The 17228-nt window shown below is 39.0% G+C and overlaps 1 protein-coding gene across 7 annotated transcripts in view; it reads left to right on the top strand.

The window, feature by feature from the left end:
- Positions 1 to 17228, top strand: part of LOC138757224 (probable E3 ubiquitin-protein ligase HERC1) — a 309739-nt gene that overhangs the window by 265232 nt on the left and 27279 nt on the right. For all 7 annotated transcript variants that reach the window (XM_069924220.1, XM_069924216.1, XM_069924219.1 and 4 more), the window contains exons 64-68: positions 104 to 229; positions 5469 to 5607; positions 10080 to 10261; positions 10616 to 10771; positions 15931 to 16053. In XM_069924220.1, the coding sequence (XP_069780321.1) occupies positions 104 to 229; positions 5469 to 5607; positions 10080 to 10261; positions 10616 to 10771; positions 15931 to 16053 (726 nt within the window). The remainder of the gene's footprint in view (positions 1 to 103; positions 230 to 5468; positions 5608 to 10079; positions 10262 to 10615; positions 10772 to 15930; positions 16054 to 17228) is intronic.

Raw genomic sequence — 17228 nt, 5'->3', positions numbered from 1 at the left:
ACTGGAGAAGGTTGTTTCATTGTGTTGTACTTGTACAATCAGATGACCAAAAACTTAATGATTTTATCATTATATGTGCATAAAATATGTTTGTTTTATTTAGGAATGGCAACTAGGTGGTAAAAGTGATGTATTCCTGTGGGGAGGTGGACATCATGGACAGCTGGCTGATGCTGGAAGCAGTGCTTTAATACCCACTCTTGCACCATCTTTGACACAAGCAACTCAGGTCAAGATTTGTATTTTATTTCACTCAGAAGTTCCACATTAGAAACTGTTCAACTTTAGTGTAAAGCGACATTTTAAGACAAAATTTAAACAATAACATCAATGTACAAGAACTCCATGAATTTTATCACCCAATTGTCTGGACCTTGACATTTTCTACATATTAGTTCTTCAGGATCAATGACTATAACTATTAGTTTTCAAACCGTTATGGAGAAAGATAGAACTGGCCTATAACTTAATTATAAAGGGCAGCAAATTCAAGCCAGAGAACTGCAGCCCAGTGAGCTGGATGTCAGTAGTAAGAAAGTTGTTTGAGGGGATTCTGAGAGATATGATCTACTTTATGTGTGGGAAATCATGCCTCATGACTTTGATATGACTTTTTTGAAGAGATGACCAAGATAATTGATGAGGGCAGTGGACATTGTCCATGTGTATTTTAGCAGGCCCATTGACAAGTGTTGTAGGTTAGTCTAGACTGTTATATCACAGGGGATCCATGGTGAGCTGGTGCAAAGAGTCAAAGAATAGTCGTGGAAGGCACTTTTCTGAGTGGAGAACTGTGACCAATAGTATCCTGCAGGGGTTGGTGATGGGTCCACTGTTTGGATGACAGTGTTGTTAACATAGTAAATTTGCAGTTGACACCAAAATTGGTGGTGCAGTGGACAGTGAAGGCTATGTGAGAATGTCATGATAATCCAGATAAACTGTAAAAGTGGGCCAATTAACAGTAGATGGAATTTAACTTAGTGATAAGTACAAAGTGTTGAACTTTGAAAAGTTAAAATCAGGCAAGACTTGCATAGTAAAATATAGATCCCTGGAAATTAATTTTTTTCATAATCTATATGATCATTTAGATCTCGTCTCGTGAGTTTGTTTTTCTTTTTAAAATGGTAGTGAATTTGTATGTATTTACCAAATAACCGAAAGGGAAGAGGGAAGAATTTGTAGTATAGTATCAATTTTTTAAATCTTTTTCAATTTGACACATGTTATAACTGATTAAATTATTACTTAATTATTTCCTTTCTTGTTTGATTGTTATATCTAGTTTATATGTATCAGATTTTATTATACAAGTATTTTTGTTGTAAATTTCCTTTTTCATATTGCCTCTATATTTAGATAAACATGGCTTCTACTTTTTGTGTTATTATTGTAAAATTTTATAAAAATACTGAAACACTTTGCTTAGATTTCTGGTCACCCATCTTTGAGAAGAATGTCTTTAAGTTGGAAACAGTGTAGAAGAGAATAACCAAGATGTCACTAGGACTTGATGGCTTGAGTTATAGGGAGAGACTAAGTCTTTATTCCCTGGAGTGTAAAGATGGATGAGGGATGGCATTTTAGAAGTATATAAAATCATGATGGACGTGAATAAAGTGAATATTCAATCATTTTCCCCAGGATAGATGATTCTAGATTTAGATGGCATAGGATTAAGGTGAGAAGGGCAACATTTTCATTCAGAAGGTGTTCTGTATCTGGAACAAATTGCAAAAATAGCTATAGAAGTAGTAAAATTATGATGTTCAAAAGATAGTTATGAATAGGAAGGGTTTAGAAGGATATGGACCAAACGCAAGTAAATATGACTAACCCAGAAAGCCAACATAGTCAAGTTGGACCGAAGAGTGTGTTCCATGCAGAATGCGTTCTATGACTTTTGCATTTTTATGTGCAGGTGCAGAAATCAATAAAGAGCTAATTTATGAAGAAGATATTGATTATGGAGTTGCTATCAAAAGGTTCCTAGACTTTCATTTCAGCAAATCCCTCTCTAAATTAAGTCTCTTTCTGCCTTTAAGAACAAAATGCCACACCATTCATTGAACTTTTGAACACCAGTGCTAATCTTTGTTCGTGTGGTTCAGTATCAAATTTTCTTTGAAGACATTCTTCAGAAGATTATTAGGCTCTTTTACTAATTTCATAGCTGTTTCAGTATTTTTATTAAATTTTACAATAATAACACAAAAAGTAGAAGCCATGTTTATCTAAATATATAGAGGCAATATGAAAAAGGAAATTTACAAAAGAAATACTTGTATAAGAAAATCTGATACTATAAACTAGATATCATAACAATCAAACAAGAAAGGAAATAATTAAGTAATAATTTAATCAGTTATAACATGTGTCAAATTGAAAAAGATTTTAAAAATTGATACTATACTACAAATTCTTCCCCCTTCCCTTTCGAAGATATTTGGTAAATACATACAAATTCACTACCATTTTAAAAAGAAAAACAAACTCACGAGACGAGATCTAAATGATCATATAGATTATGAAAAAAATTAATGAAAGTACCCCATAAACTTGAAAAGTTTAATTCCGTTACATTAGAGGTGTTTCACTGCCCAGCAGCAATTAGGAGGTACACAAATGGATGAGTTAAATTTAACACAAAATTTATTAACCTAACTAACAATAATAGAATTAACTCAATAAACTTAACTCCTGCATACCAGCCTTAATGGCAACTCTATATCAACAACAGGGTATGTGGGGGGGGGGGGGGGAATCTTTACTGTCCAGGCTGAAATTCCCCAAAAATCACCCAAATTCCCAAAAATAAACCAAAAAACCCCATGTCAGTCACATCAAGCCTGTCAGGGGAACACAAAACTGCCTTGGGGTTGGAATGGGGCTACCACCACCTTTCACTTCCTTTATTCAGGAATGTCCACAATGACCTCCTGGTCACTATATGAGGTTCCCACCTACGAAGCCTACTTAAGGGTTCGCAAGTGTCCTTCTGCCACGTGAGTCCTCTTCTTTGGACACTTTGTCCTGAGTGGTCTGGTGACCCTCCAAAGCCCTCCTTAGGATTCATTAGTGCCCTTCTGGCATACAAGTCCTCTTTCTTGAAAGGGGACAGGAGAGGCACTGGTTAGTTCTGCACACTCCACCAACGAACCTCTCCAGAATTAGCATGCTGTGGGATTTAAACTGCCCAGCACTGCCTCCAGCTCTCCCAATGGTAGAGAGAGCTGCAGGCTCGCTCTCGTGCTTTAATAGCTTTCAAAATTTCCTAGTGGCATCTTAGCACTACTACAGCTCCTAGCAGCTGTCAAATCCCTCACAGCAAGTTAATTATTTGACAGTTGTCAGTCCCCTAGTGGTATCTTAACGTTACGACAATTGTTAAATCCCCTGCACTAAGTTCTGTCCTGTCAAAAAAACAAAATAGTCAAGGTCCATAACAAGAGGAATATCTGATTTTTTTCCAAAGTTGGACATGCCATCATGTCATATAACCATTGAATATGAGTAGGAGGGACAACATCTTTCCATCTCATCAATATTGATCGTCTAGCAAAAAGGGAAGCGAAAGAAACTACATGGGATTGAGACACAGTTCATTTCAAATCAATTACCTTAGTTGATCCAAAAAGAACAATTAAAGGATTAGGTATTAGATTTGCATTAAGAAATAAAGATAAGGTATGAAAGATATCTTCCCAAAATTTGGAAAGAAAGAATAAGACCAAAACCTATGTAATAAAGTACTTTCTTCGGTTTTACATCTATCACAATTTGAAGAAATATTAGGATCAAATGAACTTTATAAAAGTCGGCTTGATGTACTACCTTAAATTGTAGAAATGAATTATGGGCACATAAAGAAGAGGGATTTACCAATTTTAAGATAGAATCCATGGCACATAAAGAAGAGGGATTTACCAATTTTAAGATAGAATCCATTGTAGTATCCGAGAATGAGAGCTGAAAATCTTGCTCCCATAATTTTCTAATCGTATCTCGGGAGTTATCCCTAGACTTCAATAGTAAATCATATATACCAATATTAGCTTCTTTTTTTTTGACTCGGTTTAAAATTATAAATCATCCTTATCATATTTATAACAAGGTCCTGAGGAAGTCTCAATAGAGAATTCAAAAAACTAATTTGTAAGTATCTAAAGAAATTATACTTTGATAAATTAAATTTAAAAGATAGTTGTTCAAATGAAGCTAAATTATTATCCTAAATAAGTCTTGAAAAGATTGGATATCCAACTAAGACCATTCATGAAAAGCAGAATCTTGCACAGAAGGTGAAAAAAAGAAATAAATAATAATAAGTTTTTAAAAAATCTATGAAATCCAAAACAAATTCTAAATTGAAACCAAATTCTCAAAGTATGTTTAACAACAAAATTATTGGTTAATTTGGAAGCAGAGAAAGATAATGGTGCTCCAAGTACTGAAATAAGAGTATATTTTTTAGTAGAATTAATGTCTAAATTAATCCAATTTGGAGCATCCATTCCATCCTTATAATGAATCCAAAAAGTGATACATCTAATATTAGCTGCACAATAAAATCTAAAATTAGGTAAAGCCAAACAACCTTTCTTTTTAAGGTTTTGAAGGAAAACTTTATTGAGATGAGGACGCTTATTTTTTCAAATATATGAAGAAATAATTGAGTCAAGTGAATCAAAAAAGTTTTAGGAACAAAAACAGAAACAGCTTGAAAAATGCACAAAAATGTAGCTAAAATATTCATCTTACTACCGAGATAAAGACTTAACAGGATTCAATAAAGTAAGAAAATTCTCTTTAAACAAATTATTATAATTTTTTGTAATAGTTACACCTAAATAATTAAATTTTTAGCTATTTTAAGAGAAAGGGCATTAACTAAAGAATCAGAAAAGTTCAATACAAGCAACTCGCTTTTCTGAAGATTTATTAATTGGCTAAATTGATGAAGCATCAGGATCTGAAATGACAGGAAAAGATCATCCACATATAAGGAAACCTTATGAACATTTCCACCTCTTAAGATTACTAATTTCAATATAAGAAAGCAGTAAACTAAAGTAGGGTGAAGTACAATATTTAATTATGAAATGGATGAGTTGAGCTTTTATTGTAGAATTAATCCACAAAAAAAGAGTGATGTGAAATGCGTGACGCAGATTCTATCTCGTGCTACGAATTGCTGAATTGTACCAGATTTACATCACTGGCAAGGGTTCAGAGTTTGCAGCAGGAACTGAACCATTGGTTTTGCCCTCCCAGTATTTCAAAGAAGGAATTTAGGACTCCTCAATGCTTCAGCTGTTTCTTTGCTGTCCTGTTTCACATGTTGTCACATGGTAATACTACAGCTGACTCCAAGTCTCTATATATCCAGAAAATACCAATACTTTTTTTTTGTATTTTGGTGTGTCGTAGCATAATTATGTCTTTATTTTTTTTCCTGTGACTAGGTTGTTTGTGGACAGAATTGTACTTTCATTGTTCAGGCTAATGGAACCGTTGTAGCTTTTGGAGAAGGGAGCTATGGACGCTTGGGCCAAGGAAATTCTGATGACCTCCATGTTCCCACTGTCATTGCAGCTTTGCAGGGTAAGCATATGCAACATTTCACAGCTGAAGCAATTGCTTGACTATTCATTTTCAATCCAACCTATAACCAGTTAGAACTGTTTTACAAAATGTAGGATTTGGGTAAAGATTTGATCTGCGTTGTTTGCATAACACTAGTTAAGTAATTTATAGCCCCTTTCACACTTGCAAGTGATCACAGGAATTAACCGCCAACTGGCCTTTAAAGTGCCTAGTGCAAAAGCAAAATCATCTCACGCCAGGGATTGATGGCCTCAACCCCTAGTACAATCCCCGAAGTCTGCAGACACTGGCGTTGCAATCAGGTAAGTGTGAAACGGGCAACTGCATCATGGGATTGAAATTACCCATATTTTTGCATGAGTGCAGGAATTTGAAGGAAGATTAAAATGATGGTATAAACTTTGCCATGGGAAAGTCACAGCAGGAGCGAGAGAGGAAATAAATAGCAATGGAGAACAATTTTTAAACAGCTTGGGAAAATTGATAGTGCTATAGTGCACAATTTATAAAGCCCGTGGGAAAAGCAATGGTGGACCTAACTTCCCAGAATGCCATGCATGCAGCCAGGCATAGAGCTCTTTCTCTGCCACATGGAATTCTGGGACGGCAGGTCCACGATTGCTTTTTCCCACGGTATTTATAAGTTGTACGTGATGGTGCTACCAACTTTCCCACGCTGTTTAAATTGTATGCAATAGTGCTACCAACTTTCCCTCGTTTAAAAATTGTCTGCTATTGCTATTTATTGCTAACATTTTCCCATGGTCCCTGATAAAGGGTTATATAGGTCAGCACAACAACAACGGGCTGAAGGGCTCAAACTGTGTCATACGTAAAGCTTAATTATATTATAATTAGGCATGATTAATTTTGTTAATTTTAATCAGGATTTAGAGCAGGTCCACCATCGCTCAATGCATCATGACATCACTGGTAAAAGGTAGAACTGTCCTCACCCCGGGGATGGCTCCTTGCCCAGTTAGGAGTGGTCAAGTGTGAAAAGCCAAACCCTCATTCCTATCCCAGTGCATTGAATGGCCAATTTAGTGGGACGCAAGTGTGAAAGGGGCTGATGTTAGCTATTTCGTTGGGATGTGGTATTAATTCCAATGTTTTATTTTAGTCACTCTGTATTATTTTAAGATATTTGTTAATAACTTTCCAACTGCCAAATAATTGAAACATTTTGTGTTTACAATTCAGATTTCCAGTATTTTGTTTTTGTCAGTGTCAACATTTATCAAACAAAATTATCATTTATCTCAATGTTATCTTATTTGTAAGTTAGATGAGTGCAAATAGAAGCATGATGTCAAGTGATGGAGATGTCAAGTGATGGAAAAGTACTGGTGATGAGCATTTTTAATTTTGTTGAGAAGCTACCTGCCTACAGATCATGGAAATCTTGTGCTTTTTGTGCCTGTTACAAATCCATGGTGGCAGGGATACTGCTGACTAGAACCAATGAGTTTTGTGCCATATTATAAAGTATTGATGTTCACTCTATTCCTCGGACAGCAGATGTCAGTGCTGGTGCATTGAAAAAAAATTTTTTGAAATGGTGGCTCTGCTGTAATCACAGCACTACCACTAGTGCAGACCCGACAAGCGGAGCGTAGAGATACAGCACTGCTCCAAAGGGTTCGATCACCCAGTCCTAATACCGACAGCTCTGTACAGGCTTTAACACAGCACTACCACTAGTGCAGACCCGACAAGCGGAGAGTGGAGATACAGCACTGCTCCAAAGGGTTCGATCACCCAGTCCTAATACTGACAGCTCTGTACAGGCTTTAAGCAACCTGTTAAAGGTGGCAACAGTGTTTTATTTTAAAATCCTGCAACCACAGGGTTTGTGCTCAAGATGCCGCGACTGTGCTCAGCAGTGAACCGTTATTAAATTAAATTTAAATTAGACAAACAGCATGGTAACAGGTCATTTCAGCCCACAAACCCATGCTACCCAAATACACCCAATTAACCTACATCCAGGTACATTTTTGAATAGTGGAAGGAAACCAGAGCACCTGGAGGATTCAAACCCAAGACCCAGTTATTGGCGCTGTAACAGCGTTGTGTTAACTATTACTCGTGCTGCAACTTATTGGAAGGCAGGTTGATATGGGACTTTTAATTTGTGGTTTTTAATTATGAAGTTTATTTTCTCAAGCATCAGTGAACACAATAACTTGAGAGCTCAGTTTCAATGTGCATGCTTTAATTTGTTGTATTTTAAATGAAGTTATGCATAGGCAACTTCCACTCCTCAGTCTTAAGTTCAGGATCCTGATGGATAGCCCCCGCAGTAACTGATCTGAATGTCACTTGTTTGTTATAGTCTGGAGATGCAAAAGCTTTGATATTATTCTCACCACAGTGGGTGAGACATACCTGGTAGATTCTCAATTCAAAGAAGGTGGCAATAGATTCTTCTTTTATTAAGCTCACAAAATGTCTTTGATTCAGTATTTCAAGAGGAATTGTGGATCAAGCTTCCCAAATTTGTCTACCCACTACAGAAATTAGTCTCCAACAGGCATCTGCTACATGATGGAACACAAGCTGTGTTCAGAATCTCTGGCTCCACAGCTCAACTCAGAACATCCAGGAATTGAGCAAGCCTCATTGTCCCAACAATTTTCTCAATTTTTCTTGATGCAATGCTTCACCTCACCTTCGGAATAAATTAAAATTCTTTCAACCAGCATCCATCTCCACACATGGAGCAAGGTTATTAGCACCTTGAAGAAGGGTTCAGGCCCGAAACATCCGTTCATTTATTTTTACCTCCCATGTTGCTCTGAGACTGACTGAGTTTCTGCAGGATTTCTGTGTTTTGACTTCAATCACAACATCTGCAGATTATCATGTTTCACACCTTGGCAATCAAGCTCAGCAGAGGGGCAAAGTGGATGTTGCCATCCACAGACCAGATGAAGCTGTTGACATTAACATGTTTAAAATCAGCCTTAACTTGTGCATCAGGGAGAAGCGAACAGAGGTAACGAGGTGATGAAAGTGAATAGAGTGGAAGGATGATCCTGTAAAATACAAACGTTTAGATAGTTGGGTTGGATCATCAAACAGATTGTCTGTAACAGTGCATGTAATTAGTTTTTTTTCTCAATCAATCTGCTACTGTACTGATTTTAGCTTTTCCTGTAAATTAGTAATCCTTCCAGAGTTGAAGATGGTCGTGTGGTGTGATCATGAAGCCCAGATCTGTAATGTTAGTTTTCTGTTTAGCATCATACTTGCTACAAAAATTATGGGCCTATCTTGATGAAAAATACTGGAAATTCCACAATAAACTGGTGAAGCACTCAACATTTTTCACATATAAGTACCAAATGGGGTAGTCACAGATTGTCAGTTTGGTACATCAGTCGAATCAAAATGGAGTAGAGCAGGGACCTGTGGAGCAGTGGACCTGGTACTGTAAATTGAAATTGGGCTGGCTCTTTCTTAACTGATGCAAATGTGATGGGCAAAGTCGTCCAACCCATGCTTAAATGGAATTTTGCTGGTCGTATTTATAATTATTTATTTAAAGCATGGTAGCACAGTAATTTCCCTTCCTGCCCAAGACCTGGATTAAAATCCACCTCCAGCATTGTCTGTGTGGAGTTTCCAAGTTCTCTCTATGATCATGCATTTTCTTTGGGAATTCGAGTTTCCTTATGCATTGCAAAAATCTGCTACTAGGGAAATTTATTGACCACTCTAAATGGCATCTAATGGGGCAGGTGGCAGGAAACCCAAAGGAGTTAATGGGCATGTCAGAAAGAGCAGGTTACCAGGAATAAATGTAATAGTGTGATTGCTCTGGGAGCTGATAGAGACTCTGAAGGATGAAGGGCCTCCTTCTATCCTGTGAGATATATGAATACAGTAATGCTTTTTATTAAAGTTATTTTAGCTTATTTTTTAATTGCAATTTTTTTTTGGCAATTGAATTGCTTTTAACCACGTAGTTTATAAATACTTCTGAAAGTCAAGAACATTATGAAATATTCAGAATGTTTGAGGCTTGATTTTGCTGTCTGTCAAAGGTTTCTCTAAGTTTTATGACAAGGCTCTTGTTAGCAACACATGATCCAACCATATTACTTAAGGGCATATGGGCTTCTTCAGTCAATGTATAGCGTGTTCATCTTGCAAGTTGATCCTAATCCAAACCTGGGCCTTTGATTTTGAGAACTAAATCCAGGGAAAGATCACAGAACTCAGGAATTAACTTGTGGAATGAGAGTTTAAAAATTTGTCACAAAATAAAATTGGGAAAATGCAGGGGTATGTATTCCCTTATGCTTTCAGTAAAAATTATAAATAATTTTGTTTTAGTTTAATGTTCATGTGACATGATTTTCGACAAATGGTATTTATTGCAGCTGCTTTCCATGTCTGTTCCATTTCTCATTGTCTTGGTCTTGGTTCCATTAGTAGAATTCAGCATTTTCTTTTGCCAGGTTATGTTGTGACACAGTTAGTGACCTCATGTGGATCAGATGGTCATTCTATGGCTCTAACTGAGAGTGGGGAAGTTTTCAGCTGGGGAGATGGTGATTATGGAAAGCTTGGACATGGAAACAGTGAAAGACAGCGCAGACCTCGGCAAATTGAGGCTTTACAGGGAGAAGACATAGTGCAGGTAAGCAAACTATTCCACTGACAATTAAAAGAATTTTGGTATACTCTTCCTCTTCATACAGTTACCTTTGTTGTCACTCATAGCAGTGAGTGCATTTTTGGAGCTAGTCTTGTTTAGGGATGGCTTGGAGTTACCACTAATACACAAACAAACTGGGAATAATTATCCTTCCACCATTGTAACAATGTGATAACATTTTAACCTGACAATCCATTGTTCTCCATATATGATATCCATCAAGCTGACGAAACTTTTTGCAAACTTTGAAATAGGATACCTTTGAAAATTTTTCAATTTTGTTTAGTGTGGTTTCCAAGAAAGTGAACTAAATCTTGTTTCTTCCTGTTTGAATAGATTTCTTGTGGGTTTAAACATTCAGCTGTGGTTACAGTCGATGGAAAACTCTTTACATTTGGGAGTGGAGATTACGGGCGCTTGGGTCTCAGGAGCACATTCAACAAAATGTTGCCTGAGAAGGTGATGGCTCTGGAAGATTATTCAATAGGACAGGTACTGATATGCAGAAATTATTGGATCTAATAAAGTAAATTTAGTGTGCAATCGCATAATGACACACCTCGCTTTTTTGAAAATCTGAGATATATTTTATTGTGGCCTGGTAACTTAATCCGTTTCCTTAGTGCTTGCTACTTTTACTGATTGAATGCCTTCAATTCATCTACCCTGTTCAGTCCAGAAAAGCTTGAGTATATTGTAATTTGCTATCCTATGCTATCTGGTCAATGTAAGTCAGCTCATAAATGGCATCTAAGGACAGGAAATGGACAGTAGTTGACAGTCTTGCCCTTGTCATCCACATCCCCTAAGTTAAAATAAAGAACAAAATGACTAAAGATCACAAATGTACAAGGTTTGGAGCAGCGCAGTATTTACCATGTAGGTCCAAAAATTTGAATTAGATTCTGATTTCTGCTGTGTAAGTAGAGGTTGATCATTCTTCCTGTGCCCATAAAGGTTTCCTCCAGATGCTTCAGCTTCCTCTGAGATGTCTATAAATTCATTGTTGAGTAAGCAGTGGTGGGAAAGTCAGAAGGACTAGAACCTGAGATGGACCAAGTTACAGAGAAATGGGAGTGGTGAGAATATCTGTCAAACAGTGGGCCAAATGGACATTTCCTGTGCCCTCATGAACATGATAAATGAGAGTAGCATTAAATTGAACACATTTTTAAGAATTGATACAGGCACAAGTAGCTTCTTTTTCTATTTTCACAGAGATCTTCCCCTTGCCTGGAAGTCTGCAGTTACTTAGGACATATTCCCAGGCAAATTTCATTTTGAAGAATGCAGGCTAGATTCATACTTAGACAGGTAATTGGAGGGTTCTGAGTCTCAAAAGGCAGCAGTAACAGAGTGAATATTTTTAAAAGTAGATTTAGTCATGCAAAACTTTATGCATGATGTATTTTGGATACTAAAGGAATCAAGGTACAAGGGGATAGGGCAGGAGTTAGAAGAATAAAAAATGGCTGCACTACCATAGTTGCTGTAATGGCAGCACTGTTGCTGTTATGGACCTTTAAGAGTGGGAAGTGGAGGCACGGCGCTTCTCTGTTAGACTTTACCGCCCATTGCAACTACTGACAGCTCTGACAAGCTTTAAACAGCCAGCGGTATTTTATTTTAAAATCCTGCGACCTTGGGATCTGGGTCCAGGATGGTGGTGCCTGTAATCAGCAGCGTCCTCAAGCGGTGTCAGACTCCAGGGAAGCAGAGGACTGAGGGCACCATAAAATGGGGAGACCACCCCACATTTGAGAAGAAGCAGAGGAGACAACTCTGTGACAGTGACAATGGCGGAGGACCAGTGAGGGGTTCTACAACTGAAAAGCACACAGGTGCGAACTGTTGGCAACTTGATTTGAAAAACCCAGATAGGCTTCGAGCTGCTTGTGACTTGCAGTCAAAGGACTCACACCAGGCTGTGGGCTGCTTGAGACTGGCTCGAAACTGGCTGAAGGGGTATCGTAAGCAAAAGAGGTGAAGAGCACAGTAAAGTGGCCAAGAACAGCACCAATGGAATTTCAGTCAGGGTCTATAAAAACATCCTGACATGGGGGAAAAAAATCATACCTAAGGCATGGCGGAGAGCAGGAGGGATCAATGCAGAAGGTAGGAATATGGGGATTCTCAGGATGCTTAGAACACACTGGCATCAGATACAACAGCCAAGAGGGAAAACAAAGACTTTCACGTATTTAGATCTAGCCAATGCCTTTGGATCAGTCCTTTATAAGATGCTCTGAACAGCCTTCACCTTCTTCAAGGTTCCAGAGGCCATCGCACATCTCATCCAAGCGTATTTTCAGTTCTCCATTACAACACTGGAATACACCACTCCTTGGCAGCACATGGAAATAATAGCAGGTTACACCATCTCTCTCCTTGCTTTCACCATGGCAATGTTACTCATCATCTGTGTATCACCATTGGGAAGTGGGAGGGGAACACCTGAAGAGTGGGGTACATCTTCCTCCAATTAGAAAGTACATGGATGACATAACCTCATTAACAACAACAAAGGCGTGCACTAAGCGTCTCCTTGATAAGCTTCATAGCAACATCAAATGGGCACGAATTGAAATCAAACCAAGCAAATCTCGTAGTATTTCCATTGTTAAGGGCAGGCTTGCAGATGAAAGGTTTTGCTTTAATGAAGATCCAATACCAACTGTCCTGGATAAACCAATCAAAAGCCTTGGATGTTGGTAATGCAACTCTAAAGGACACTGAGCAGGTTGATCAACTCAGGCAGGATATACTCGGTGGCCTAAAGCAAATTAACAATACTGCCTTCCCATGGAACCTGAAGGTGTGTCTCCAGTTAGGCCTGCTACCACTACTCACGGCCATTAACAATATACGAGCATCTCTATCAAATGTTGAGAAAATGGAGAGACCAATTAGCTCACAAACGAGGAAGTGCCTCAGATTGGTGGTACTAAAAGCACAATGTTGGAGAAACTCAGCAGGTTAAACAAAGTCCTTTATACAGCAAAGGTAAAAATGCATAAACAATGTTTCTCGTTTGAGCCCTTCATCAAGATATGGAAAAGTCAGCTGACATCTGAACAAAAGAGTAGGGGAGGAGGTGTGGTCGCAAAGGCAGGAAGTAATATATGGAGAAAGGAGGGAGGGGACAAGGGCGAGCAAGGGGAGGAGGGATGGCTTGGTGAATAGAGAGGGAAGGGACGTGGGGTAAGAGAAGAGACCAGGTTAGCAGAAACCAGAAAAGTCAATGTTAATGTCATCTGGCTGGAGAGTGCCCAGACAGATAGTACCCCACCAAGACCACCCATAAATTGGAGGAATACTACCTGATTTTCTGATTTCCAGCCAGATGGCATTAACATTGACTTTCCAGTTTCTGCTAACCTGCTCTCCTCTCTCCCTACCCTACTCTTCCCCTTCCCTTCCCTTCCCTCTTCCAGCTCTCCTCCTCCCTCCCTCTATATTCACCTAGCCGTTCCTCCTCCCCTTGCTCACCCTTGTCTCCTTCCTTCCTTCTCCACCTATTACCTCCTGCCTTTGCGACCATGCCTCCCCCCTAATCTTTTGTTCGGTCACCTGACCACATTTTTCCATACATTGATGAAGGGCTCAAGCCTGAGATGTCAGTTGTGTATTTTTACCTTTGCTATATAGAGGACACTATTGAACCTGCTGAGTTTCTCCAGCATTTGTTTAAAACTTCAACCATGGTGTCTACAGAATTTTGTTTTTTTTACTTTTTGGCTTAATAGTATAGGGCCTTATGGGGTTGTAATCCTGTCATTGCCATTGTCTAGCCTTGTGCAGGAATATAAATGTACCAAAATGAGGCTGGAGATGATGCTTAGAGAATAACAGGACCTGTGCATAAGAGGCACTATCCAGCCATATCAACAGATAGAAAATAGATGCCAGTTGCTGCTGTACAGAATGAAAAATCAGCACACTCCATCACTGGGACATAGTGGACTATGTGCAACAAGGTAGAGGGGGCTTTGGCTTAGAAACAAAGAAACACACTTGGCAGAAAGCAAGTCCATCTGAATGTCAGCAATTGGTGGTGGAGAAGGTTTGCCGGCAAGAAGAAGCAACCAGGTTTGCCAAAGCCATATCTCAACCAATTCAAGAGAAATAGACAAGATGGGAGGGCATTGAAAAGAGGAGACTAACCTGGAAGGACTCGTGGAATAAAGAGTCAAATAGACCAAAGCTTTATCATCAAAGTCACATATGACTTAAATCTCCCACAAACTTAAATCTGTGGTTGGGAAAGGACCCAGCAGGTCCCCTCTGCATATTTTCTGCTAGCCTCAACTACATTTTGGTTGGGTGCAATTTCAGTCTTGCCCAAGGCCAATATACCTGGCAACTCAATCAAGCGCTGAGATGTCTAGCAATTGAACTCTAAGAAAAAAATAACTTAAAATGCCCTATCGTCAAACACCCTGAACCCAGACACCCTCCCATGCCTAATGCCTTTCATTCAGGAGGGAATAGGTCACAGGGCCCACTCCTCCTCACTCCAAAACATAGGCCAGCTGAACACAGCCAGTCTAGAAATTGCTTGTAGACCTTGGCCAGCAACTCATCTTTCCACCAGAAATTGCCAGCACCAACCTAAGACCAGATTTAGTACTCTGGTCCAGCTCTCCGCAGATTGACTTCATTATTGAGCTGACAGTTCCTTGGGAGAGTACCATGGTGCAAGAATGAAGGTTTTACTAATCTTGCCACAAAAGAGCGAGACTGTAAGGTTAGGGTGTGCCCGGTTGAAGTTGTTTGTAAAGGATGTGTTGCCAAATCCATGACCAAACTTCTGAGGGATGTTGAAATAACAGGGCAGGCCCTCAGAAAGACAATTAGCAGTCACTGGCTCTGGCTGAAAAGTAGGGATCCTATCTGAGCTCCAAATAACCACTAGGAGAAATGGATTTGGGATACACAGCCAGGTCTGATCAGCCTGTGATGGGCCTGCCTTGGCAGAGGGTATCTTGTATGTAAAAGGCCACAACACCCAATGACACCAGGGAATACAAATGAAGATTTGTCCAATACCAGATGATATTCCCTAGTGGTCATCCTCTATTATTGTAATTGAAGCAACCAACCGTACTAACTCTACAATCAATCTAGCCAACACTGAAACATCAGGTATTGTAACACTTAGTGCTATAAATCAACATGATAATAAAAGAAGCTTGAATCTTGAAAGATCCACTGTGATCTTGTGAATGGCAGGGCAGGCTTGAGAGACCTATATCTTCTAATTTGTATTTTCATATCTAACTGCCTTGGTGGCCAATGGATCTTCACCTTAAAAACTCTCATTGATGTGGAGCCATAAGCTTTTTTCCAACTAGAAATGCCGGAATTTAAATGGAGGGCTTGCCCATATTATCACAAAAGTAGATGAATAGATCTGATGTATATGGATGAGGTGATTAAATTGTGAAGCAAGCTCAAGGAGGAAAATGGCTGTTATTTACAATTCATGAGTTTCCAAAATGTTTTGGAATATCATAGAAAGGGTGCACTTGAAGGTTGTGAGGATTGTTCAGCAAAACTAACAAAGCTTTAATTGTTCATTGCATTATTTATGTATTCACAATATAGTTTCATGTAGATATTATTATAAAGATTTTCTTTCATTTCCGCAGGTGGCTTGTGGATTGAATCACACCCTTGTTGTTTCATCGGATGGAATGACAGTCTGGTCATTTGGTGATGGAGACTATGGAAAGCTAGGTGTCGGAGCATGTACTGTTAAATGTTGTCCCCAGGTGAGAACAAAACTGTAAAGACTCATGCATGAAACAGATATGTACTTCCAACTTTGTGAGCATTGCTGTGTGAATAATTCTGATGCAAAATCCACAGACTGTACAACAGGCTTTAATTAGCTTAAACTTGTACACACCAGTTTTCAGTACAGATTCACGATCCTTTATCTGGAACCCTTGGGGGACAGTGTGTTCCGAATTTCGGATTTTTCCGGATTTCGGAAAGCCAGATTTAAACCCACCCGAATTGTGCTGCCGGTCTCTTCCCCCTCGCCCACCCGACTCACACTGCCATCTCCCTCCCCACTTGCCGGATTTTGGAACTTTCCGGATTTTTGATGTCCGGATAAGGATTGTGTACCTGTATCTTTGCTGACTCCATGTGTCTGACTCTCCGAAGGGGCCAGCTCAGGTCTTTATACAGGCCGGTGATCGATAGCCAGCAGATGGGGCCAGCATCCTGGTTGCCTACCTGCATGTACAGTAGTTGCCCCCTGCAGTAGGCTGGTAGGAGTGCAGCCAGTGTTGTGGTTGAATCACCACAAACTTTTTTTCTTGGAAGTTTGTAGGACCAATGCCTTATTATGTTTTTACAATAAAGTATTTGGTTTAATTTTACAAATGTGGTTATCTTCTTTCACAATAAAGTCACAAACCAGACAAGGGTTAAATGAAGTGGCCAAACACCAAACTAGACCCAGGAGAATTCTGTCCTCTTTTCCAAAGAGACAGCAAAGTGGACTTCATTAATTCAAAAGCCACAGATTTTGTGTTCCCTTTGAGGAGTAACACAACAAACAGCACCAGTTCTGGTTACTGTAACTCAACTCTGTCTTTCACAAAGTTTCAACCCTTGTATGTCACAGGATTTTGACTTCTGTGAATTCCAAGCTGAACTGTTCCAAAACTGAAAACAAAATGTCTGAATTCGGTAATATAGTTCTCCAAATCATGTGACCATTACATGATCACCAAGGTGAGTCCCAATTCTTGGAAACCACATGACCATCAGTTTTATTTCTACTTAAATTCTATTCCTTTTTCAAAACCATTCCATATCCTTAACAACTCTGACCTCATCACAGATAGCTTCCTCACCAGTTTGTGAATAATTAAGACCCGCTTGAAATCCATTAGCTCTGTCTGTCCAAGATGCATTAACTCTGAGAATGAAC

This window comes from Narcine bancroftii, chromosome 3, assembly GCF_036971445.1.
Source record: "Narcine bancroftii isolate sNarBan1 chromosome 3, sNarBan1.hap1, whole genome shotgun sequence".
NCBI classification, from domain to species: Eukaryota; Metazoa; Chordata; class Chondrichthyes; order Torpediniformes; family Narcinidae; genus Narcine; species Narcine bancroftii.
This window is presented reverse-complemented; position numbering and strand designations above follow the sequence as displayed.